Source organism: Cynocephalus volans, chromosome 12, assembly GCF_027409185.1.
Source record: "Cynocephalus volans isolate mCynVol1 chromosome 12, mCynVol1.pri, whole genome shotgun sequence".
In the NCBI taxonomy this organism is placed as follows: Eukaryota; Metazoa; Chordata; class Mammalia; order Dermoptera; family Cynocephalidae; genus Cynocephalus; species Cynocephalus volans.
Genome location: NC_084471.1, coordinates 34,542,139 through 34,569,562, shown reverse-complemented (window position 1 = coordinate 34,569,562; position 27,424 = coordinate 34,542,139). Strand labels below are relative to the sequence as shown.

Here is a 27,424-nt window from a genome sequence, read left to right as displayed (position 1 = left end):
TTTAAATGGTATCTTCTTTAATGTAGGAGCTATAAGAAAACTAATTCGTATTTAATCTCTTATTGAATTAAAAATTACATTTCTAAAAATAGCTTATTTTAGATTTCCCAATGTGGGCCTCTGTAAACCAAATGTCTTCGTTACCAATTTAATAAAACAGCTCTACTGACAGAAACCTTGAATAGCATTAGAGCTCTAAGATCTAGGAAAAAAATTTTAAAAACACCTTATCCAAAGCAGCAAACTTATTTGAAAATTATAAAGCACAATGCTATGAGATAAAATTATTAAAATTCTGTAAACTAGGATAATCATTTGAGAAACTAATACAGAAAACCCTAGCAGAAAACATAAAGATTTCAGTACTTTTGAAACAGTAATATCTGTTAGATATACATGAAGGTGTTCATGATAGCACTATAAGCAATAGCAAAAATAAGAAAAGCTAGTGATTTAATCACTCAAACACAGTAGGATATTTCATGAATATTTACATTTATAAGTATGATGAATAAAACAGAAATATTTTTGATATCTACTAAATGAATACAGAATATAACAAATAATGTTTATTATAATTTATAGTACATAAAATATGTAAGCATATATAAGCAAAAAATGTGACTATATAGTAGTGAAACTATGAGTAATAAAAATTTTCAAATTATTTTTGATGTTTTATGGTGATCTTTTAACTTGAAAGTATCAAATGATGTATATCTAATATAACTTTACACTCAGTGGAAGAATTCATAATTCTACTATTAAAATACAGGTATTTCAAAATTATCACCTGTTTTGATTGTTAAATAGTTCAAAATAGCTATATTTAGTCATAAATTTTTAACATATATGATCTTATTAGGAACAAATGTAATTTAAGAACTGAAAGCCACATTTTGATGGGGATTAGTAATATTATTCATCAACTGCCTGCTAAGTTAAACTGTTAGGCAGAGAGTTCATTTTTTTAACCAAAATACTTCCTTTTCACCTAGTATAGGAAAGGAATTTTAAATGAAAAATATTCACTATTAGATCTTAATCATTTTACATTACTGGAGTTATAAAACTTACTTACCTAATTTACTTTCTTGTTCCCAGGCTTGTTCAACAGTGTGAAGTTTCTCCTTGGTAATCTCCAATTCTTTATTTATAGATTCCACTTGTTCTTTTAAGGATGTATTTTCACACTAAATAAGAGAAGCATCACTAAAAAATTGCACTGTAATTCAGATCATTGTCTTTTAACTTTATGTAATATCTCTCAAAACTCACAATCCATATTTTTACAAAATTAGAATCTCCCCATATTTAATATGTATATACACTTGTACATATTCTTATATAATGCAAAATATTATTTAAAAATAATCATTAAAATCCTGTGTATCTAATATGGGTCCCTAAATCTCTAAGTATTAGCTTCTACCATGAAAGCTATATGTTCACTTTAGCAAAGCTGGAATACTCCAAGAGTTTTACAACCTTCACAAACTAGTATTTACTTCCCTCATTCATACATACAATTACTAAGCATCCCTAGCATGCCATCAGTGACAGGTGCTGGATGTTCACGGTGAAAAGAGACAAAATTCTGACCTTCATAGGCCTCACAATTTAGTGTCTGTGTGTATGTGTGTGGGTTAGGAGTTGCAGAGGGTGAGGAAGCCAGACAATAAACAGGTAAACACACAAAAAAATCCATTAAAAATGTCAAGATCTAGAAAGAAAAAACAAAACAAAACAAAACAGGAAAACAGGGTGCAGAGCCAGAGAATAATAAAAGGAGGTACATAGATAGAGTGATTCGAGAAGTTCTTAACCACCAAAGAGGTAGTACTTTAAGCTGAAACTTAAGGTATGAGAATGAGCCAGTATTGACAAGAAATTAGTCATGGAAAGAGCTGATGTACAGGTAAACCCAGATGCTCTAAAGCAAGTAAGGGTTTGGAGTAGTAGAAAACCAAGAAGAAAAAAAGGTCTGAAGCAGGAAAAGATTTGGAGTATTAGAGGACCAGAGCAGACTTAGCAAAAATGAGAATAAGGAGTGGTATAAGATAAAGCTGGAGAGGCAATCACAGGCCATACCACGGAGTTAATGGTATATACCAAGATAAGGAACTGGAATTTCATATTTAATGTATAATAGGAAATCATTTAAAGACTTTAAGGAGGAAGTTCTAAACAATCATTCTGGCGGCAATGTGAAGAAAAAATAAAGGAGCAAGTAGAGAAATCAGGGAAACTAGTCAGGAAGATACTGTAGAAGACCACATGAGTGATGATGCTGTAGCAATGAGAATGGAGAAAAGAGAACACATGTAAATTCCATTTGAAGCATAAAATGAGAGGGGAAAGGAATGGCTAGAGAACAACTCTAAGGTATTTGCCTTGACAAACTGGATAGACAACAGTAGCATAATATATTGAAACAGGAACATTCGACTGTGAGAGAAACAAGAATCAGGAGCTCATTGTGAATATGTTAAATTTGCGATCCCCTTAAAACATCTAAGTTGTCAAGTAGTAATTCTGTATAATGGAATAGAGCTCTGAGAAAAAGTGAGGCTAGAGACATACATGTAAGAGTTAGCAAAGTAAATACAATATTTTAAGTTCCTTTTTTCTTTCTTTTAACAAACAGAATGGCTACTATGTGCCAGGTACTCTAAGCAATGGCTTTCAATGGTAAACAAATTACAACTGACAATTTATATTTTAGTGAAGAAGATGAAAAATAAGCCAATGTCTAATACAATGTCAGGTAATAAGTATTATGAAGAAAAATAAAAACAGGGTAATGAGATTTTTAAAACGGAATGTTATGATGAAATAAGCAGAATATGGGACTAAAATATGATTTTCTAGTAAAGTGCACAATTACAGTTTTAGATACTGTGAATACATAGAAGGAAATAAAAGATGGATGAGGGGGTTTTAAATATCTTTCTATGCATTTTTTTTTCTTCTTTCCATCATCTTTCACAGGATAATCTTACTCTTGGTCCAGATCCCATTTTCTCATATTTCATTCTCACTTAATGCCACTCTCATCTCTAATCGCCATCATTCTCTCCCTATTAGCTCTAAATTTTCTTTCCCTCTTTTCTCAAACTTCATTGGTCTCATTTATTAAAAAAAAAATAAATTCCCTCCTTGATTCTACCTCAATCCACATCTTTCTTTTCTTCTTCTACTATCAAATTTCCAATTTTTGAATTGCCTTATTACCCCATCCAGTTTTTATAACTCCTTATCATCCACTTTGTTCTTTATATTCCGAAATCTGATCTTTATCATGTCTATTCTCATAAAATTTTACTGTCAAAAGGCATCAATGATTTTCTAATCACCATATTTGATGACCTTTGCACTATGGCTCTATACCACTAATCACTCTCTCAGGTCAACATGTATTAGATATAACTCTGTGCCAAACAGGAGATACTAACTAAACATGTAAAAATGCATTAAATAGAGCTCCTCATATCACAAGGCTTATATTCCAGTAAGGGAGGCAGACACATAAACATATATAATATGATGTAATATAAATAGCGGAACTGTATACAAGACATAGAACTAGTACTGACAGAAGAGTGAATTTTTTCCATAAAGACAGATGTTCCAAGAAAAACATAATGCCTGAACAAAGCATTGAAACATGAATAGAAATTCATTGAACAGATAAACTGGAAGAGGGAAAGGATTTTCTAGACAGAGGAAACAGCATTTACAAAAAAACTTATGTAAGAGAAAATACTGTTGCAGAAAATTGGTAGTTCAATTTCTAAAACATAAATTGTGAAACTCCTTAGAGCAGGAGATGACATGAGGTAAGTATAGGGAACTAATTACAAGAGGAACTTGATTTTTACCTTTCAGGTGACTGGCAGCTTTTGATGGTTTTAAATAAGAAAGTGACATGGTCAGATTCATGCTTAGAATGATCATTCTAGTGGCAGTAAGGAGTACGTAAGGCTGGAGATAGGGATACAAGTAATGGCTACCACAATAAAGAAAATAAAGAATAAAAATAAGACATTACCAACAGGAAAAGGTATAAGATATTTAAAGTTATAACTAAAATACAGGAAGTACAGGAGAGAAAGGAATATAGACCCAACTAATGGGTCTCTTAACTGGCTGATGGCTCTTGGATAAAAAGTATAGAAAAGAGTCTTCCACGTGTTGAGTTTTGGGAAACTGTCAATAAGCCAGGTGGAAATTTCCTTGAAAATAGCAGGCTGTGACATTTAAAAAAAAAAAAAAGAGCCACAATTTTTTGACACTCCTTACATTGAGAGGTAGGGGCTATGTTCCCTTTCATTATATCTCAGCAGCTTTGCACTACTTTAAGCAATAGAGACAGAGGAAGATGACACTATGTCACTTCCAAAGTTAAGTCACAGAAGACAACATGGTTTCCACCTTGTTCATTAGAACACTAGTACTGAAATCCTGAGTAGTCATATAATCTGAGACTGCCATGTTGTGAGGAAGCTAAAGTGTGTGGAGAAATCACATGGAGAGACACTGATAAACAGGCCCAGCTCAGAATCAGCCTTAAGAGTCACTCCAGCCCAGGGATCAGATATGCAGGTGAAGGAGCATTCATATGATTCCACTCCCCCAGTGTTGAGTCACCCTTAGTATTTAAAATCTTCTCTGCTGAGGAACCAGGTATTACAGACCAGAAACGAGCCATCCTCACTGTCTGAATTCTGGCCCACAAAATCTATGAGCAGAATAAAATAGTTGTTTTATGCACTGAGTTTTGGGAAAAGGAGTGGTTTTGTTATGTTGCTATAACATCTGGGACACAGGCATTTAACACATTTTATTGAACTGAAGTAATTAGTATGTAAATGCATATATGAAAAGATAAAGATTAAATTACAAGAAATATCAATTTTTTTTAAATTTTGAGAAAAGATAGAAAAATATTGTATGGGAAAATGATAAAATAAAGCTAAAAATTACTTATTGACATGTTATCTCCAGAAGATTTCTTACCTAGGGTTTTCTAATGCTAGAGAGGATAGAAGAGGGGACATACAGAATGGGAAAAAAGAAATTATTACCACACCTAAATATTCAGAATTTTCTATAAAAATTAACATAATTATCTCTCTTCGGCAAAAGCAGTAAGAAGTAAACTTGTCATGATTACTCCTAGATACTATTAATAAATAACAACAGCAGTGGATTGAATTATATACCTCCAAAACTCCCTGAAGCTTGAATTGTGTCCCCCAAGTTTTATGTGTTAGAAACTTAGTCTCCACTGTGACTGTTAAGAGGGTGGGAAATCCTATTACGGTAATTGAAAGGTGGAGCTTTAAAGAGATTGGATTGTGGGACCTTGCACAGTGAATGGATTAACAATGGTGGTCAAGGACATGGTTCTGAGGGCTTTAAAAAGAAGAGGAGAGTCTGTCTTTCTGTCTCTCTGTTCTCTCTGTTTCCACCATCTTGCAGGGTGAGACCCCTGGGTCACTGCTGCCACCACCAGATGGACTTTGGTCTTCCCAGCCTCAGAAACTGTAAGCAATAAATTTTGTTTTCTTTATAAATCACCCAGTTTCAGGTATTTTGTCATAAGCAACATAAATGGACTAATACAGAAAATTGGCACCAGAGAAGTGGGGTGTTGCTTATAACAAATACTTGAAAATGTGGAAGCAGCTTTGGAACCGGGTGTTGAGGAGAAGCTAGAGGAATTTGGGGGAACAGGCTAGAAAAAGCCTAGATGCTGGTGAAAGTTTAGAAGACAAGAAAACCAAGGAAAGTTTTAGAGACTGGTTAAATGGTGGTGAACAGAATGCTTATGGAAATACAGACTGTAAAGACCCTCCTAAGGAGGTCTTAGATAGAATTAAGAAGGAGTTTATCAGAAACTGGGGCAAAAATCACCCTTGCCGTGAACTGGCAAGGAATCTGTCCACATGCAGTACATGCCCTAGGACTTTGTGGAAGTTGGAACTTAAGAATTGTGGACCAGAATGTTTGGTGGAAGAAATTCCTAAGCTGCAAAACATTAAGAAAGCTGCTTGGCTACTTGCAACAGCCTACACTGAGTTATGGCAGCAAAGGCATGACATAAAGCCAGAATTTAAAAGGGAGGCAGAGCATAAAGATGTGGAAAATTTGCAGCCTGGCCACGTGGTAGATAAGCAGAGCGCATTTTCAGAAGAAAATTTCAATGGTACTAAGAAGATTTATACACAAAAGAATGGGATTATCAGAAGGGGAAAAAGGCGCTGAAGGTATTGCAGGAGCCTCTGGGACCAACCCTTCCATTTCAGGCCCAGAGGCCTAGGGAGACAGAATTGTCTTGGGGAACAGGCCTGAAGCACCCTCCATGGGCTTGCTGCTCAGGGCCACCTCAAGAAGCTGCTTCCAGCACCAGCATCCCAGCTGCTTTGGCTGCTCCAGCTGTGGGTAAATTGGCCCCAAGTGTGGCTGGATATGCAGCTTTGGAAAATACAAGCAGAAAGCCTTGGCGGCATCCATGTGCTGTTAGGTCTGGAGGCTTGCAGAATACTAGAGCTGTGGAGGCTTGGGAGCCTCCACCCTAATTTCAAAGGATGTATGGAAAAGTCTGGGGGCCCAAGAAGAGATCTCTCACAGGGGCAGAATCATCACAGACAGCCTTTGCTGAGCAATGTGAAGCAGAAATGTGGGTTCAGAATTGCAGCAGAGAAACCCCAACAGCACCATGCCTAGTGGAGCTGAGAGAGTGGGACCACCATGGAGACCCCAGACCTGTGGAGCTACCAGAGTGGAACACCAGCCTGGGAGAGGTGAAGTATGGCCTGAGACCAGGAAAGCCATAGGAGTGGAGCTGCCCAAAAACCTGGGGACCCAACCCCCACACCAGCATGTAGAGGAGGTCTAACATGGAGTCAAGGTACCTGATTCACCAGCTTTGAGATTTAATGCCTGCCCTGCTGGGTTTCAAACTTGTTTGGGATCTGTTTCTCCTTTCTTTTCACCTATTTCTCCCTTTTGGAATGGGAATATATACCCTATGTTTGTCCCACCATTGTATCTTGGAAATAGATAACATATTGATTTCACAGATGGGACTTTGAACTTTGGACTTTTGAGTTGAAACAGGTTGACTTTGGGGATGAAATGAATTTATTTGCACGTGAAAAGGACATAAGTTTTGGAGGGCCAGGGGTGGAATACAGTGGATTGAATTATGTCCCTCCAAAACTCTCTGAAGCTTGATTTGTGCCCCCCAAGTTTTATGTATTAGAAACAGCCCCCATTGTGACTGTTAAGAGGGTGGGAAATCGTATTATGGTAATTGAAAGGTGGAGCCTTAAAGAGATTGTATTGTAGGACCCTGCAGTAGTGAATGGATTAAAAATGGTGGTCAAGGGCACAGTTCTGAGGGCTTTAAAAGAAGAGGAGAGTCTATCTTTCTGTCTCTCTGTTCTCTCTGCTTCCACCATTTTGCAATGTGAGTCCCTTGGGTCACTGTTGCCACTAGCAGATGGACTTTGAACTTCCCAGCCTCAGAAACTGTAAGCAATAAATTTTGTTTTCTTTATAAATCACCCAGTTTCAGGTATTTTGTCATAAGCAGCAGTAACAGACTAATACAATGACTCAGATGATTCTGTAGGAGTCATTGAAAATTATTCAGAAGAATGTTTCAGTTTATTGAATGTGCCCCCCTAAGCAACTAAAAGCTTTTGAGCTAACAGAAATTAGAACTTATTCCACTCCTGTGAGAGGATCTTAAAAGAGAATAAGCCAAAAGACATAAGCCTCTATTTCCAATGAGGAAGATGAAAAAATCAGAAGCTTGTTTTGACTACTATAAAAGATAGGCAGGTCAAAAGGCTATAAGAGAAGTATAAAGGGCGTGGGCCATATTCACAGATTGTTTGAATGGAATTTATGATACTACACCTTACTCTTTTGTATCTTTACAATAAAAAAGAATGGGGACTTGTAGAGCTCATCCATGGCCCACTAAGAACCATTAATATGTCATCCACTATTGGCTACACCCATCACAAGGAAGAGAATCCAGAGACCATGACAGAATATAGTTTGCTCTGGGAATAGTTGTAAGAGAAAGGGATGGGTATTTAATGACATTTCTTTCTTTGATTGCAATATTCTATCTGTTCCATACTCCTTTTTTCTTTTTTAAGTGCCTAGTTGAAGGAGGTTTGATTCAGCTAAATGATTGCAAGTGATCTAAAGAGAATGACCCGGATAAAGTCATCCATAAGTCATTCTGAAACTATAAATAGATAGTACATTATATACAGTGTGTACTGATATTCAGAAACACAATATTTAGGATAAATTAATATCTGCAAAATCTCCCCAAACAGAAAGATATCATTCAAAGAAAAATGGCTAGTATCACAAAGTTCAAGGATCACACAAATTTACCTCCAGGTGTTCCAAGTTATTTGTTCTCTGAACAAGCATATTATCCTTTTGCAAGATGTCTCTGTACTTCGCAGTCAGTTCATTGTATTGTTTATTGGCTAATTCTAGTTCAGATGAAGAGACACTATTATCTATAACTTTTTGGAGAGCCGCAATCTTGAAAATGGACATTTCCTATGTAAATAAAAACACACTGAGTTATGTTAGTGTATTTTTTTTTCGGTGAAGCACTAACCACTTTTGAGCAGGATAACACAAGATAATACAACTGAAAGCAACACAGATTCATTTTTTAACCATTTAAAAAGTATATGATTTCCCATGTAAGAGAAAATTTGCAATAATATTAATCTCTTTCATATAAGAAATAATACTTATTTGGAAATTCTAAATCATAATAAAAATAAATATAAAGTGAATCCTTTTATAACTCCTGTCATAGTAAAATGAAATTCAATTAATTTGAGAAAGTATAACAGTAGCAAGAAAATATATCGCTCAGAATATATCTCTGAATGGCTTTTCTAAATTTCATAAGATCAAAATACAACTTGCCTTTTGACAGATGAATGGCAAAATTAGCATTATCTCAGGTACAGCTTAGCTATTTCTGCTTATTACAATTTACACAGCCTAGCTTTGTAACAAAAGAAAACTTTCTGCTCACATGAAGGAAACATTATTTAGGGGAAAACACCTCTCATAGTTATCTATGTTTATGTTACTTTATGTCACTTGGTTCATGTTCTACTTGCCAACTATAAAACTATAAAAAGTCACTACTCAAAGATATCTTATAATTAACATGAAAAAGAAATGTCTGAACTTTGTTTCTCTACAGTAAATTGCTCTGTGATAAGCAAAAACTATATAGAAAAGTAAAATGAAGAGTGATGGAAGCTGATTAAGAAGTGGTGCAAGGAATAATCAAATTTGTGAAGTGAGAGATAAAGAATTTATGCTTATAATTCATTCTGTTTTGTTTTTTTTTTAAAGATGACTGGTAAGGGGATCTTAACCCCCGACTTGGTGTTGTCAGCACCACACTCTCCCAAGTGAGCCACAGGCCGGACCATTAGTGAGATATATTCTAAAGAAAATAAGAACTGTAAGAAAATGTGAAACTATGTTTGGTAGCACTGCTGTTATTGTTAATACCAATACAAGTTATTATTATTTCCAAATGTACATTGTGGGATAAAACAATTATTTTACTATTAATAATCAAGATTCTCTATGTAAGAAAAAGAAATACAAGTACAAAAGATCAAAGAGGGGTAATAAAAACCCCATATGATTTACTTACCCCATAATGTTAAATTTGAATTGAAAATAACAATATGAACTCATGATTTAAATATACACATATTTTCCTAACTTGTCCACTGAAAGGAACTAGTAGCAATGACACCCAGTGACCAGTTTTTGGTATCCAAATTACTTACTCCCTAAAAAGAACCAGGGCTCTTTAGATAAAAAGCTTATTCCAAATCCAAATAGGAAATATATAAGGTAAGTTTAACACATCTTGTGTCAGAAAACAAACCAAGCTTTGAAGTTCGGTTCAGGGACTTATAGATTCTTGTCAAAAAGACATAGAGTCAGCTTTAAAGGGCTCCCACTGGCAAAAGTTGAGACAGAAGAATAATGACAACTGAGTAACACACAATGAATATTTAAAATTCTGTGAGTCTGTTATACTGTAAGAGAAAGTGGAGGGGGAAAAACAGGAAGAAGGAGAGCACAACAATTCTGTATTCTGAAAACTGGCAATTAAAAGGAAAGAACGAATTATTTATTTATCCTGCTTTTGTAGTAGGAACTATACATCAAGATAACCAAATTGCCTAGGCTAATGAGGGAAAGCTCTTTATTTTACAAAAGAATGCCTGTAAATAAATATAAAAGTATAATGTAACTAGAAAATCATGATTTTTGCAACTCCTAATGAAATAATTAAGTCAGGCAACAATCAGTGGGTACTAAAACTATTAGGAGGACTGAAGAAGAATTTGTTATTTGCATGTTACCAAAATATCACCAAATAGTTAACTCAATCACTCAGTACTGGAAGTATACGGCTGTCCTCCCATTAACACGGTAAACAATCACAAAACGAGAAAACCAGACATATTCTCTCTTGAAGTGATGCAATATAAAGTACAGAGCATTACTTATGAAGAATTCTTGCCAAAAATATTTAACCTGAATCTAATAAGGCTTCAGAGCTAACTTTTAATAAATACAAGGGGTAGAGGAACAAGTAAAATGACACACAGAAAAATCAGATAAACCTTTAAACATTTTTAGAGGAAAAAAAAAACAAAACAAAACAGGGAGATCCTAGATCCTTGATTGAAACATGGGACAAATGATGAAATGTGAACACAGTCTAGGCATTAGGAATATCAGGGAATTATTGTCAGTTTTGCTGGGTATAATCAAGTTACTGTGGTTATGTAAATTTTAAAAAAGGTTTGGTTTTTAGAGATGCCCACTAATATATTTAGGGGAGAAATGTCTGCAATTTAAATATTCCTACAAAAAAGAAGAAGCCCTCACAGCAAATGTTGATAAAAGTTAACTACTAATCCAGGTGATGGGTGTTCATGATGCTATCCTATCTTTTGCATATTTAAATATCTTCACAGAGTCAAAAAAACAAAATAAAAATCAGATGTACCTTAAATCTTTGCAAACTTCCAATTTTTTCAGAAATTTCATCCTCCATTGATAACAATTCATTCTTTAGTTTCCCATTTTCTTTTCTAAGTTGTCGCTCCATTTCTACTAAGGTTGTAAATTGCCTTATGAGTGACTTTTCATTCACTTGCAAGACAGTGATTTTTCTACTATTTTCTGAAAGTGTTTTTTTCATTTCATCTGAATTCATTTGAAGAGTACTGAGCAAATTCTGCACAAAGACACACTGATATTACTTGTTGAATCTAGCTATCCTACTTTATATAATACTGTACACTGATGTTAAAAGTGTCTTACGTTATATTCTTTTACTTTTATAGCATCTTGTTGAATTTGATCCTCAAGTTTTTTCTTTTCCTCTTTTATTGTTTCGGTTTCTGTTTTCCAGGTTTCCTTTTCACTGAAAAACAAAACAAAACAAAACAAAAAGACTGTTTGGTAAACCTGATAAAATGATTAACTTTAGGAAGAGCTAACTTTAGATTATGAAAATTTAAAGTTTTCTGAAAACAAGAGACATATAGTTACTCAGTACCTGATAACAAAGAAATTAAAATTTCATTCAAAAAGAATTTAGCCTGGAATTAAAATTTTTTGAAAATAAATGCAAGGTAACAAAGTTATTTTATAAAATTATTTTCATTCTTCCCTGATTCATCTTTCTAAAGGGATTACAATATAACAATTAAAGCTGAATCTTATAAACATTTTATTGAAAATTGAAAAGAATTACAAAAATAGTCAATATCTCAAACTAATTCTGGAAATCAAGTCTTCACATTCTGACCCTACTCTTAAATTTGAGTGTTAAATACTTGCAATATAGAATATGAACAACATTAGAAATTATGAGACTTACAAGAAGGTGTATAAAGAACACAAAATTTCACTTACACTGAGGGAATAAGTTTAAGAATACATCTGGTAACTATAATGAACAATAGACTATATACTTGAAAATTGCTGAGACTAGATTTTAAGTGTTCTCACCACAAAAAAATAATAATTATGTGAGGTAATACATTACGTCAAATAGCTTAATTTAGCCATTTCACAATGTGTACATATATCAAAACAATTTTTACTTGTCAATTTAAAAAATATATGTAGATAAATTTTTTAAAAAGGTTTATAAGACACTGTTGCCTATACAAGAGACATTCCACAATTCCCTATAATCTGCTTGGCATAAACCAGTTATGGTGACATCACTCTCTTTGCCATTGAATGGTTCATACTTGAACATGTGACCCAATTCAGGCTAATGAGATCTGAGACAAAAGGTGCCAGATGCCTCTGGAAAAAATTTATTTTACAATAAAAAGTTAGAAAAAAATGTTCCTCTTCTTCAATGGGCATGGCTCCATCTTCCTCGAACTCTTGCAGTTATTTTACAACCACAGTAGAGACAATGACAACCCCTAACTATGACCAATCCTATAACTAGATCAGGGTTTCTTAGATCAGATAACAATCACCCTTAGTTGTTTAAATCACCTTTGATTAGGTACTCTAATTCCTACTACAGAAATCATTCTGATATAGATAAGGTGGCAAAGATGAAGAGAAATATTTTATGCCCCATGAATATGTATAAATGATGATGAAAGTGATGATGATGAACAATGCTAACAGGTGACATTTACAAAGTGTCCATATGTGCTATGCATTAGTCTGACATGTTCATGTAATAACTCACTTCAGTTTCACAACAATCTTATAAAAAAGGTATTACTATCACAGATAAGGAAACTGAGACACAGAAAGGTAAAAAGCAATTTGCTCAAGACCTTATAACTAGCAAATGTTAAAGTCTGGATTAAACCCAGGTAGAACAATCCAAGGCTATGGATGGGCTTTTAATCATGAAGCTACACTGTCTTTCTAAAAACATGGCCTTGGGCCGAGCCCGTGGCGCACTCGTGAGAGTGCAGCACTGGGAGCGCAGCGACACTCCCGCGATGGGTTCGGATCCTATATAGGAATGGCTGGTGCGCTCACTGGCTGAGTGCCGGTCACGAAAAAGACCAAAAAAAAAAAAAACATGGCCTTGATAGCAGTTATGAGTGTAAAACACACACACAAAAAAAAATGTGGAGGGGAAGAGGCAGGAGGGAATGGCAAAATAAAATATCTAATTTTTTTTATGTTACTTTCATTATAAAGAAGAATATATTGCAATTGTATTTATAAAGTTTTGTTAATACCTATACCTTAGATATTCTTTATATAATAAGCTTTGCTGATGACGAATTACTGCAAATTTTCTGTTATAGTCTTCAAGAGAATTTTCTAAATTCTTTAACTTCTTTTCTTTATTTTCTAGTTCCTAAAAATTGGGTTAGAAATAGGAATGAACAAAGCATCAAAATACATTTTGAATTCAAAGGTATAAATTCATATTCTGACATTACAGAAAACTATATAAAAGAGAAAAACCACCAAATCCATTAACAGCACAGATCATTTCTAATGATATTTCTAATGATATTTTGAACATTTTAGTTTTAGGCATAAAGAATAGAGCAATATGTATAAGAAAGAAATACTATACAACAGGTAAAAATTATTTCTATCACATGATAGTTACAGTAAGCACAAATTATCAGACAGAATAGTTACCATAGCACAAACTTTTATCAAACACAATACTTACAAACTCACTGCTAGTTGCTCAGCCACATAGCCTTTTTTCAACATACACTTTCATGACTCCAATCAAATTATCCTTTCCAATTATTTCATTTTAAAGATGAAAAAATTGAGACTTAAAAAGATTAACTTACTCAACACTGAAAAACTCATTAGCCCTACACTCAGGCATTTACCAAGCACATAAGCCAGGCTTGACACCAGGTGTTTTCCATATATGCAGATCCAACATTTGAGGTCAGGTCTGTCTGACTCCAAAGATCTTGCCATTTCCATCACTCTACACTGCCTTAGGATTGAGAGTCCAGGTATTTGTTTTGCTACTTTGGACAGGTTTTCAGGCTCCCAACAGACGCTCTCTAATCTACGACAACACTTCTGATATGTTTTTCATATAAAGATGCAAAACATGAATTGTATCTCAAACAACATAATAATGCCATACTGCCATTACTTGCTGACAGTGTCCCTATATTGGAGGAGAATAAGAGAACTCCTAAAGAATACTAATATTATAAATGTAAAAGTAATGATATAACATGAATTATAATGTTCTGACAAATAGTTAGGTTTGGATAACATACAAATTCTAATATTCAGAAAAAGATTAATTAGTGTAATTTCCAAATACAAAATTGAATATTCGATAACCATAATTCAAGCCCATTCACAAATAGATCATCTAGCAGACTGAAACAGTGGTGCTTATAATCAAAAACATATTTTCTTTGATTCTGAACACATTTTTGTAATTATACTCATATTTGTAGTGTATGTGATGTTATGGGAATTCAAATTTCAAATGAAATAATAAAAAGCATGTCTCATTAGACCATTCACAATGACCAAGATTTAGACAGCAAAACTGAGAAACAAACACCAGTCAAGCAGTATAGTAGAATAACCTTTCTAATTTGCTAATGGATTAACTTATACTTTCTAGGGTAAAGAGAAGAAAAAGATAAAAGATAATTTGGCTTAAAAGCTTTTTCTTATGGTTAACACAAAATTATTCCAATCATGACACTAAAAAGCTTTGTTAAGACTTTACTTTCTTGAATTGTTTGTCCAACCAGCAATCAATAAAAGTGCTCATCTTATTTATACATTTTTTATTTTATACACTTTATAGTAGGTGCTGCTTGTTCTACATGTCAATCATATATTTCATATGAATGACAGGCATGTGAGGATATGTGCACATGCTTCTCACGCAGATGAGTCTGATGAATTGCTTTTATTTATAATATACCATGTAACATCAAAATTCATTAGGAATATATCACTGTAATATTTGGAAAACTCAAGGAAGACTAAATTAAGAAACATACTATCAATGATTTCTATTATTTACATGTAAAATTTTCAGTACCTGTAAGAGATGTATTAAATATTCATTCTGAGAATTAATAATATTGGCACTAGATGGTGCTATCCCATCAGGTAGCTCTACTCCTTTAAAAACAACATTTGATCCTTCTGATTTTCGTAAAAGACTGGTTTCTTTTTCAAGATGATCTATCTGGAAACAAATAATCCAAGGATGAGAATCACATCTCTTACACCCAAAGAAAGACAAATGGAAAAGCAGTTACTTATACTTCATGCTTTGTCTAATGAATATTTTTAAAAAACAGATTGTGAATGCCCTTCCAGGAATTAATTAAACCATACCTTAATTTCTATTTAGAAATTCTTAGGTATAATACTTAGAATTTTTGTTTTTATATTATAGGGCACTTATTTGTCCACTTAATTTTATTTAAAAAATCCAAACAGATTTTTAATGTTGAAAGAATTAATTCAAGGGGCATTTTCTTATAAAGCAGTCTTTCAAAAAATTAGAAGTTTCCTATTAAATTTATGTTGTTATGCTCAGCATTTTCTTTTATTTAATAAAATTCTCACCTTTAAATTTGCTTTTGCCAACTGCTCTGAATAATTTATAGCCTCCTTCCGAGATTCTCTGAGCTCTTGTCTTAATTCTTCATTCCTTCCAGTAAGTTGATCAACTTGGGCTTTCAAATGCAGACTGGCATCAAAGATTCCTTCTGCATTCTTTGATTCTATAGCCTAGTATATTTATATTATATATTGGAAATATGGATGAAAACAGTAAAATCATAGTAAAAAAAATCTACCTTTCAATAAAATTGACATTTAAGCATTTTTCCTATTCCCATTACCATGCAGAAAAACAAAATACATCAATTCAATTTCCTATTTATGAATTTATAAAACTTTTGTTTAACTTACATTAACAAGCATAGTAATTACTTCATTATAACAATTAACAAACATCTAGTTAATCTTAGTAGACTGGTAGAGTAGAAAAATAACTGAACAGGAATAAGATAACTAGGGTTCAAACCTTAACCAGTCTCTTACTAGCTGGGCAAGTGACTTTAATTCTTTAGACCTTAGTTTCCTTGTCTCTAAAGAAGGGGAAATAAGGTTACCTCTGCCCATTTCACAGGGTTTTTGTATAGTCAAAATGAGGTAATTTATATATAAATGGCTTGAAGTTATGCAGCACCTAAGTATAAAGCATAAGTAAAGGAATGGAATAGCTACTACATTCAACTATGTGAATTTTTCAGTGCTTCCTCTTCACACAGTTGAAGCATAAGAGAGTACTTCAAAAAAGTTCATGTAAAGATTCTTATTATCTTTTAATTCTATTTTTCCATGACTTTTTGAAATACCCTTCTACATGATAACAAAGGTAGACACCAGAGAAGGAAAGTCAGAATGAGAAAGATATAAAGGAAATCAAATGGTTCTCATAAATTTTGTCAAATGATTTTCTTGCTTAGTAAGTTTTTAACATACCAGTATCACTCTGTCTGCTAACAATTATAGTGTTAAGTATCCAACTATTGATTAAATGTGATTAAAAAAAAATTCAATAAATAAGAATTTTTTCTATTTAAATCAAGCACAAATTTGGGAAACAATATAATATTGGACAGTAAATATGTCTTGATAATGTAAATAACATATACTTAAATATTAAGAATCTAAAATGTGTATTTTATTCAGGTTTATATAACAGACATTCATTAATACTGTGGAACGCTTAAGTCCCTGTATGGTAGATACAAATAGAATATTATTTGATGGCTAAAATCTTTCCTGTAGCAATGGGTAAGTCTTTAAACATTTAAAGTGGAGCTATACGATTACATCTCCAGATTTGTGGCATTAGTTCCCAACAGAACTGTAGGAACCACATATAACCAATGAATACAAAAAACAAATACCTAAAGGTTTTAGAAAATGAACAAAATAAGCAAAAATAAGCATATTTTGGAGGGAACTTGAAACATGGGAGATAGGACCAGCAAGAATTGAGTTTTCCATTTTTAAGACTTTAGTCTTAGGGCATGCTGTTGCAGTGACCTATCATCTTTCTGGTCTAGAAAACCAGAGGATAGAGCCCAAGCCACAGGAAAGTGGGGAGGGAATACCAATAAGAAGAAAGCCAGCAAAAAGGAGCTCCAGATTCTGTGTATAAAACTCTGCCAGGTCTTGGGTTGACCCTTGAACCAGAAGAATGGAGATAACAGAGGGAAGTGTGAGTGAACTTGAAGATAGACCAATAGCATTATCCAAATGGCAGAAAAAAAAGAAAAAAGATAAGGGGGAAAAGAAATGAATAGAGCCTGAGGACCTGTGTGACAATATCAAAAGGTTTAATACATGTGTCACTGGTGTCCCAGAGAGAATGGGACAAAAAAATAATTGAAGAAATAATGGTAGAAAACTTCCCAATTGTGGTGAATAGCATAAGTGAACAGATTCAAGATGCTCAGCAAACTCCAGACAAGATACACATATATGCTCATTCACACACACACACCCCTAGGTACTTTATAGTCAAACTGATGAAAACCAAGTATAAAGAGAAAGTATTAAAAGCAGCCTGAGGGCCGAGCCTGTGGCGCACTCGGGAGAGTGAGGCGCTGGGAGCGCAGCGACGCTCCCGCCGCGGGTTCAGATCCTATATAGGAATGGCCGGTGCACTCACTGGCTGAGTGCCGATCACGACAAAGACAAATAAATAAATAAATAAATAAATACATAAATAAAAATAAAAGCAGCCTGAGAAAAACTACACATTACATACAGGGAAACTATGATTCAAATGACTGTAAGTATCTAGACATCAGAAAATATGGAGATCAGTACACAGTGAAACAACATCTTTAAATGGCTGGGGGAAAAAAACATTAACATGAAAAATAACTTACATTAACTAGTCTTTCAAGACTAGGGATAATTAGAGATGTTTCTCCTCCTTTAACATCAGGATCTTTCTGCATTTCCTTAATAGCTTGCAATATTTCTTTCATACCTTCTTCAAGCTGCTTATTTTCTTCAACTAATTCTTTTACTGTAATTACATATTTTTCTCATTAAATGAATAGATCTTTTTCACAATTTACCCTATTCTACACAGATGAAAATATTTCACATATAGAAAAAAATAACCACTGGGAAAAGGCCAATGTAAATAAATACAAAAAAAATTAACTATAAGTCCAGCATGAATACTTGAGTTAAATGGTAGGGTAGAACTGTTAAATCATGTGCATATACACATATATCTTATAGCTGAGAAAAATGAATCCCCAGTATACTTTTGCCTTAACTTAAACTATGCTTTAAATTAAACATCTTTCAAATTCAGTTTTCTATTACTTCACTTTGACTAGAGAACACAAAAGGAAAACTAGACATATAACCTCACAAAAAATCCAGATTAATAACATTCTTTAACAATGAAATAGCAAGGCAAACCAACTGGATGAGTGAAAGAGACTGAAGTATATAAATTGCAGAGGTAGTTAAGGGTAAAAAAGATTAGAAAACAGAGACTATATTAAAGTCATTTCAGACCCATGATTTTAAGTATAGAAAAATAAGAAATAATAGTAACTTAGTAACTTACACTTATTCTGATATTTGGTTATCACTGTCCTACTTCTTTCTAAATCTCTTTCCTTTTCAATAAGTTCTCGTGAAAGAAATTCATTCTGAACAAAAAAAGAAACTAAAATTGATATTTTTTTTTTAGAAAATATCACAATAGTCTATAGTTTTCAAGTTAAAAAATTTAACCAACAGAGGTATAACACAAGTTATAGAGACATAGCAGCAATCGTAAAATAAAGTCTAAAGAGTAAAACAGATGATGCAGGCAATGAACCTCTTCCCACCTTCTCCCTCCTCTAACTCCCACGACAAAAGGCAAAGAGATATAATGAAAGTTATTGTCTTTAGTACCACAATTATCTCTTTTAATGTTCTGCCTTTACACTACCTTTTCTGCCTGGCTTCTATGACGTTCAAGCTCTATTTCTGCATTTCTATTCTGTGCTTCTTTGATCAATAAATCCTGTGCTATGACTTCATTCTAAAGAAACATTTAATAAATTAGACAAGACAATAAGTCCATATTAAATGTATGGCATTTTTAGATTTTTAAAAATAGAATGTGTATAAATTAGTGTTATTGTGCAAACAAAAAAAATTATTATATAAAAAAAAAATTATTGTAACTGTAGAGAACTTTGTTAGAGAAGTCATAAAAAAGTCATCCCAGGAATACAATTTGAAAGAAAGCTCACCTGAGATCTAAGAAATACTAGTTCTCTCCGTAGCTGCTCTATAAGATTTTCAAGTGGCTCTATCTGAGATAATTGTGATTGTGCAGTAACAGGCATAGGATCTGGAAGATTAACTTCAGGCTTACTTTTCAAAATCTCTGTCTGTAAGGGTACTTCACTTTTTCTTGTATCTTCTTTCAAATTGTTATCAGTATACTTTATTTGGGTGTGAATCTGTTCATCTTCTGATGCTACTATGTGAAATTTATCCACATCAGCTCTATTACCATGAATTTGTTGAAAAAATATCGCAGATTTGTGCCTAAGTGATAACTTCTGCATTAAGTCTGAAGCTGTTGATAAGGCTTGAAAAGATGAATCACTTTTTTGCATGGAACTAGTCTTCTCTAGTGCTTGATGGCTTCTTGACACTTTTTTCATACAATCATCAGAAAGACAGCATAAGTAGTCATTTATGTCTTCATGGTTCTCCCTACTAAAGGTACTGACTAATGATTCTAGATTTCTTAAAGATTGTAGACATGGTGCTTTAAAAATCTCTCTTATTGTAATAGTTTCTGGAGTTGAATTATCTTTTACTTGCAAGGATGAAGAATATTTAGTATTAGAGACAAAAGGATCCACTCCACTTTCTAAACTATGATGAATTTCAGATAACGTTTTTGATAATGGTCCTATAGTCATATTCTCTTCTGACTCATTCTGATCTGATTGTGGAATACTGAATGATGGTCTCCTGCGCAGCAGCTTTATTTTATCTGAACTCCTAATCTGTATTCAGAGTAAATAACGTCTCATTAATCAATCTTTGGATCAACAGGTTATTTACATAAGAAAACATTTTTCTCTACTTATTTAACAACTATAAAAAGAAATGAATATTCAAAATGAGATAATAGAGGAAGAAATGAAACAATGATAACATTTTCCTTTATTCTTTTTGCCATAGTAGTAGTTTACTGTTTACCTTTGATTGTGCTTCACTCGTATTTTTCAGTCTCACTAAATCCAATTTTCTTTCTCTTATTTTATCTCCTTGAGAAAAGTTTTCAGATAGGTTCAGGTCCTCAATAGTTAATCCTACATATAAAAAAATTAACAAATTAAAAACATAAAAATAACTTTCCTACTATTCCAATACTTTAATTCTTAAGAACTAAAATCAAGTTTTAACCAAAACAAAAGGTAGAATAATTGTTTCTAAAATCTCTGACTCACATGTAGCCAATACAACTTTCTGATCTAGCTCACTTTTAATAAATTATCGATAATATGAGAAACCAATCTGAATTTTATCTTCTCTTCCATTCTTTGCCCATTCCATATTAAAAGTGCTAATTAATAAGTACTAAAATAGGATAGACACATATAAAGAAAGTAAACAAGAATCATGAGTAATTAATAAGCTGGTTATTACACTAATAAATTACAATGTTTCACTTCTCTAGAAAATTTTTGATGTAATACACAAACCATAATGCTAAAAAAATCTCTCTGCTATTATTCATAAATTTGCTTGTGGGCTTGGGCTGAGATAAAAAAATTCTTTCTCTTAAAAAAACACATGCAATGGCTATTATAAAACTTAACCAACTGTTCTCTTTACATCAAGTAAGACAAACCACAAAAAGATGTTAATTTACATTCAATAAAACATTACATTCAATTACATTCACTTAGTAAAGAATAATTTACAAAGAAGGTTTTCAATGCATAGCCCTTAAGGAAGGGGAAAATATTAAGTATAACATATATTAACATAAAAATTACTAAGTTTTCTCATTATTAATCACAACATATTGGGGCTGTCTAGAAATTAAAAGACTACACTATAAACTTTTCAAAAGTCCACTATTCCTTGTATTTTGTTCACTTGTTTGGTTTTATTTTATTCAGGACTGAACCCAGTGACACTCACTTATCTCTTACTCAGGCCATAATTTTCATTTATTAAACTTGTAGCAGAACCACAGTAATATAACAATAGTATTTCTAACATCCAGAAAATTTCAGATCTAAAAACTGAATTCCCAATAATTTTTTTTAAAGGTTCGGAATAACTGAGTATACCTGAAGTTGCACTTCGTTTTCCTCTTTCTTGAGCCATTTGACGAATTTTTTTTTTCAGATCAAGTCGCTCTTCCTCTAGACTTTCAATCTGCAAAGTATGAATTATTAGTATTTCTCTTCAGTTCAGCCAAGAAAATAATCAATTGACCACCACACTTGCCTCTTTCAAAAGAATCTGGTTTTCAGCTCTGTACTGCTGCTGTTTTAAGCATTTGCTATTTCTAAATTCAGTTAAATCAATCATTGTCTTCGGCTCAAGGCCTAAAATAGAAACAAATACAATTAAAAACTTTAAAGCATTCACATGAACTATTAAAAGTTCATATATCATCAAGCAACTGGTTATAATTCATTTGACAGTATTATTAAATAATAGAGTACTTTTTGTGCAACAATTTTGGATACGTTCTTGAACTGTACCACAAACATTTTACTACAATTATTAATGGAAATCCTGACAAAAACCTGAAGTAAATTATAGACCAAGATTTGGAGCCTTCTAAACACAGAAAACATGGTGTTTGTGACAGCTATCTACACTGGCAGAAGCCATCTTAGGAACTTCCAGATTCCTGGCTGTGATCTGATAGGTCAGGTTGATCAGAAGTCTAACTTGAGGTCCTAGCAAACCCCAGGACCCTAGTTAGAACAGACACTTTTCACAAACAAATAATCTGTACAAAATATTTATTTTTCCTTCCCTAGAGAAAAGTTAAGTCATTAAACTCTAAGAAAGCATTAACTGATATATAGCAAGTATAATAAAATCAATATATAGATCTTTATTTTCATTTTAAAGAAGCAACTTAGACTGTCATAACATTCAAATTACTAATATTCACTAATGAACTATTTATTGAAATCAATATATAAACTCTCAAGCTACATATACTAATTACTTCATAGAATCAATAGAAACTTTAAAATACTCAACCAAAGCAAAACATAAGCAGTCTAAATTGTAAATGTCAAGTACTTAAAAAGTCTTTAAAAGGTTTAAACAGTATATCTGAATGTCCTCATGAATTCACCTGAAACGAGAACATTTTGCAAATGAACATAGGTCATACAGATCCTACTTTGGTTGAAAAACAAAAAAAAGGATAAGTTCTGATATGTAGTATTAACATAATAGACTTCCATTTTTTAAACAAGTGGTTATTTCTGAGATAATAGACTAAATAAAGCAATGCTCCAGGCCTGCACAACCACCATTCCAAACCCATCAAATCCCCAATCCTACTTCAGAGTAGCTCCATTTTAATTTGTTTTAAATGTTTTTATGGAAGTATTTATTTGAAAGAAAGCATTCAACTACTTAATAATAATAAACAAAACATAACGCAAAAAATACTTGAAAATCAGAGTTCAGTAAAGCACTTATCTGATGGCTTACCCACACGCTCTCTAAGTGCCTCATTTTCATCGAGAAAATCATTGATCTTCAACTCAAGTTTATTGATTTCCTTTGTCAATACTTCAATCTCTCGATCTCTTATTTTAATTTGGTTTTTACAATTTTTTATTTCAACAACAGCATCTTCTAAACCATATACTCCCTGAAAAATAGCCAATCTAAATTAAATACTGTCAGCGCTCTGCATCCACAGCTTCTGCATCCATGGATTCAAGCAACCATGGATTAAAAAATATTCAGGAAAAAAAAACAATAAGAAATAACAATACAACAATAAAAAATAATACACATTTTTTAAAAAATGCAGTATAACAATTATTTACATAGTATTTACATTGTATTAGGTATTATAAGTAACCCGGAGAATCTAGAGATGATTTAAAGTATATAGGAGGATGTGTGTAGGTTATATGCAAATATCACAACATTTTTTATAAATGACTTGAGCATCCTCAAATTTCAGTATCTTGGTGTGGTCCTGGGGCCAAGCTCCCCTAGATACTAAGGGATGACTATATAGCATGGTTTATTTGAATAGTTTTACCAAATTCATTAATTTATTTCTTATGTCTAAGGGGAAATGCATATATACCTATAATTTATATCACTAACCTAGGTTTTTATTGTGTTTTTATAAACCAAGACCAGTAATAATAATGATGGAATACTGAACAGTTGAACTTTCCCAGTACAACATCCTAATGGCAAAGTAACTCAGAATACTACCCATAAAACACTTAACAAAATACAAAAAAAGAGTAAATGTGAATCAGCAATACCAACAGAATATGTAAGTTATTAGTTGCCTGACTTAATTGTAGGCAGATTAAAAAAATATAGAAAGTACAAAGTATGATGTGCTGACATAGTAGGTGACAAAACCTCCTGTCATAAATTTTATCACAATAGTCAGTGGTGTCACATCTACATGGTTGCTCAATGAACATAGATAACAACGAATGTAATCTTGTTGCCTCACCAAAGCTGATTATCTGGGCAAAATGCTTTGATCAAAAGGTTTGAAAACAATTCTCCTGCCAAAAAAATTAATGCTCAAAATTTGAAAAATATAAATTAATTAGGATAACCTTTATCAAAAGACACTTACAGAATGTTTTTTAAACGGTACGCAGTAAATGGCATGGAATAGTCTTTGAGTGGCAAGAATAATTCTAAGTTCCTTGATTGGCAAGATAAAAATACATACCGATTCATAATCTTTTAATCGCTTCAGAGCCTCAACTAATTCTTTATCCTTTTCCCTAGCATCTGCCTCAGCCAGTTCCGCTGTTCTCTCAGCTTCCTTTGTTTTCTCTTCTAAAAGTTGTACCTTTGCCTGAATTTGCATATAATGAGTCTGTTGAGAAAGGGTTGAAGCCCCTGCCAGGAAAAAACAAAAATCATGAATTAACTGAACCAACTATTCTTTCCTTAAAATCAGTGGTTCCAATATGAGGTCAGGAGAAGTGATGTATCATTTTTAAAAAAGCTCCCTTAATGTAATAATTTTATACCTGTAAAAGTTTTGTTTTGACTTTATTAATAAAATTAACCAAAAAAAATAAAGTTCAGTAAAATCTTCTTAGCTGAAGGGGTATGGATTATAAAAGGTCACAAACACTGCTTTACAAACAATGACCAATGTGGCAGAGACTGTTAGCTATTCCTAATATTCAACCTCCTTTTTTGTCCACTGTACTAAAATTACAAATTTTTAGCTGGACACATGGCCACTTGAAATAAAGACTAAATTTCCACATACATTCTAGCAGCTAGGTGTGGTCATTTACAAATGGGATGTAAATACCCAAGTCGTGCAAATTTCAAAAAAACGTTTTTAAGGGAGAGAAGTGAATCATTCTTTTCTTTCCTCCTTCTCGCTAGCTGGAATATGGATATGAGGCTGGAACTCAAACAGTCTTCTTAGAACACAAGATGGAAACCACTTATAGAGATAGGCAGAGCAACAAGATACAGGGTCCTTGATACCGGAGATCTGTGTAGCTGTCACACCAATCCTGAACTAATTGCTTCAACTTTGTTTTTATCACAGAGAAATAAATTTCTATCTTGTTTAAACAATTGTTTATGCTTGATTTTAATGTCACATGCAGCTAAATTTAATCCTAAACTAAAAAATCCCTAAACCCACCCTACTTGTGTTATCTTACTAAACTGTTTTTAGACCAAAATATAATATTCCTTTTGTTCTAAAATTTACTGACACAGATCATTCTCCTATTCACCCATAATAAACATTTACTAATATATAGGGCATATACTTACACTGGACTTGTATTATGCATTGGACTAGTATGGGGGATCACATAAGTTTGTAAGAAATGAGCCCTGCTCTGTGGAGCTAACAGACTAGTTATAGAATGTGACAGAGGTTGAATTGTCCCCTGATATCTATTCCCCCTTTCTTCCACACAACCCTCCACATTAAACACTATATTTACCAGACTATCTTTCTACATGTGCCCCTTCTTTCTCTATCTTGCTGTTTGGAATACAGACATGAAGTAAAGCTCCATTTTGGATGGGGCAAGTGAAGGCAACACCTTGTACTGCCTAATTCTAGACTGTTAGACAAGTGAGAAATAAACTTCTATCTTAATTTTTGCCACTATTCTTCAGATATCTGTTTCTGATAGCTAAATCTAATCCTAACCAATGAAGGAAAAACACCATTAGCCATCATGGTTTACAAGTTAAACTGAAGATATATAGTCTAGTACACTTTCTATGAGCTTTGGGGATTATATGACTATTGACTGTCTTAAGTGTCAGATAAGACCCCTTCATTATTTGATAGACAAGATCAAACATCACTTTTCTCCTGGTGATTGGAATATGCAGAATCTATACCATTAATCATCGTTTTAAAGCAGTTTATATTACTGTCAAAGAATTCCAATACAAACATAACACACACACACATATAGAAATATGTATCTCAAGTGGGCTCTTGATGCTGCTCAACAGTCATACTACATTTCCCAAGTCTTCATTCTTCCAGATGACCATTTTATACCTTCTCTTCTCTTCAAATATATAATACATTTTTCCTATCCTCACTTTCAGCTGAGAACCTTGCTTCTTTGTTCAATGAGAAAAAAGAAGTAATCAGCTAAGAACTTCTACCACCACTAGGAAGTCTACTTAGCCACTTGCATCTGCATCTATACGCTCTACCTTTCTTCCTGTAATTATGGATGAACTCTCTCCATGTTCCTACTTAAGGCCAGCCTCTCCACTGGTGCACTAGATCCCATTCCATTGTCTTCTCAAGGATATTTTCCATAACTGTTTCTCTCCTTCTTCTGCTTCATCAATTCATCAATTGTTTCTTCTTAATGTAACTCTCCCATTAACCTTGAAACATGAGTTATTTCTTCCATCTTAAAGACAGAAAGACTTTCTTAATTCCTCTCTCCCCTCAAGCTACCACCTCCATTTTCTCCTTCCCTCTATAAAAACAGTCCTGAAAACAATTCCTGTATTTCTTCTCTCCATTTTCTTTCTACCCTCTTTTAAACAAAAATGACTATTGCTAAGCCCAATGGTCAATTTTCAGTGCTCATCCTGACCTACCAGCAGCAATGAAAACAGCTCTGAATGCAGTTGTTTATTCTTCCTTGATGACATTTCTCATGTAGTTTTCAGGACTCTCCACCCTCCTGGTTTTCCTCCCATCTCTCTGGCCATTCCTTTTCAGTCTCCTTTGGTTGTTTCTTTCATCTCCCATCCTCTAAAGTAGAAGTATCCCAGGACTCAGTCTTTAGGTTTTCTTCTTAACCTACATTCACTCCCTTGATGATCCTGGCCAGCCTCATGACTTCAAATACCACTTGTATGGAGAGGGTTCCCAAACTGCTATCTTTAGCCTAGATTATTCTCCTAAACCTTGGACTTTTATATACAAGTGCCTACTTAACATTTTCACTTGGATGTCTAATAAGCATCTCAAACTTAACATGTCTAAACCTAAGTACTTGATAATCTCTAAATATGCTCTTCCCACAATCTTCCTCAGCGTTCATTCCAAATGTCCTGATAACTCCTTCTTTCACATCCTACATCTGCTCTGTCAGCAAATTCTATTTCTATCACCTCCAAAATACATTCAGAACTGACTACATCTAATAACTCCACTGCTACCACCATGCACCTCCCTCACCTCAAACCATCACCTCCCTCCATATCATTGCAATACTCTTGTAACAGGTCTCCCTGCTTCTGTGTTTACCACAGTCTACAGTCTACTACAGACACAGCCTGAGTCAAATTATATTACTGCTGTCTTTAAAAACTTTCTTTGATGTCCCTTCCCATTTAAACAAAAGCCAAAGTCTTTACAATGAATTATAAGGCCCCATATGACATGGCCTCTTGTTACCTCTGATTTTATTTCCTACTAATGCCCCACTTGCTCACTGTACTCCAGCCACAAAGACTTTGTTGTTCTTTGAACACATTTGGTATACTCCTGTTTTTGTGCCTTTAAACTTATTCCCAC

The 27,424-nt window shown here is 33.4% G+C and overlaps 1 protein-coding gene across 5 annotated transcripts in view; it reads right to left on the bottom strand.

The window, feature by feature from the left end:
• Nucleotides 1-27,424, bottom strand: part of CEP290 (centrosomal protein 290) — a 96,075-nt gene that overhangs the window by 53,267 nt on the left and 15,384 nt on the right. For all 5 annotated transcript variants that reach the window (XM_063075168.1, XM_063075164.1, XM_063075166.1 and 2 more), the window contains 14 exons: nucleotides 24,110-24,282; nucleotides 22,882-23,044; nucleotides 21,646-21,746; nucleotides 21,486-21,573; nucleotides 20,383-20,495; nucleotides 18,737-18,821; nucleotides 18,036-18,178; nucleotides 15,691-15,855; nucleotides 15,155-15,304; nucleotides 13,344-13,459; nucleotides 11,428-11,530; nucleotides 11,111-11,341; nucleotides 8,428-8,601; nucleotides 1,082-1,193 (listed from right to left, as the gene is read on the bottom strand). In XM_063075168.1, the coding sequence (XP_062931238.1) occupies nucleotides 1,082-1,193; nucleotides 8,428-8,601; nucleotides 11,111-11,341; nucleotides 11,428-11,530; nucleotides 13,344-13,459; nucleotides 15,155-15,304; nucleotides 15,691-15,855; nucleotides 18,036-18,178; nucleotides 18,737-18,821; nucleotides 20,383-20,495; nucleotides 21,486-21,573; nucleotides 21,646-21,746; nucleotides 22,882-23,044; nucleotides 24,110-24,282 (1,917 nt within the window). The remainder of the gene's footprint in view (nucleotides 1-1,081; nucleotides 1,194-8,427; nucleotides 8,602-11,110; nucleotides 11,342-11,427; nucleotides 11,531-13,343; nucleotides 13,460-15,154; nucleotides 15,305-15,690; nucleotides 15,856-18,035; nucleotides 18,179-18,736; nucleotides 18,822-20,382; nucleotides 20,496-21,485; nucleotides 21,574-21,645; nucleotides 21,747-22,881; nucleotides 23,045-24,109; nucleotides 24,283-27,424) is intronic.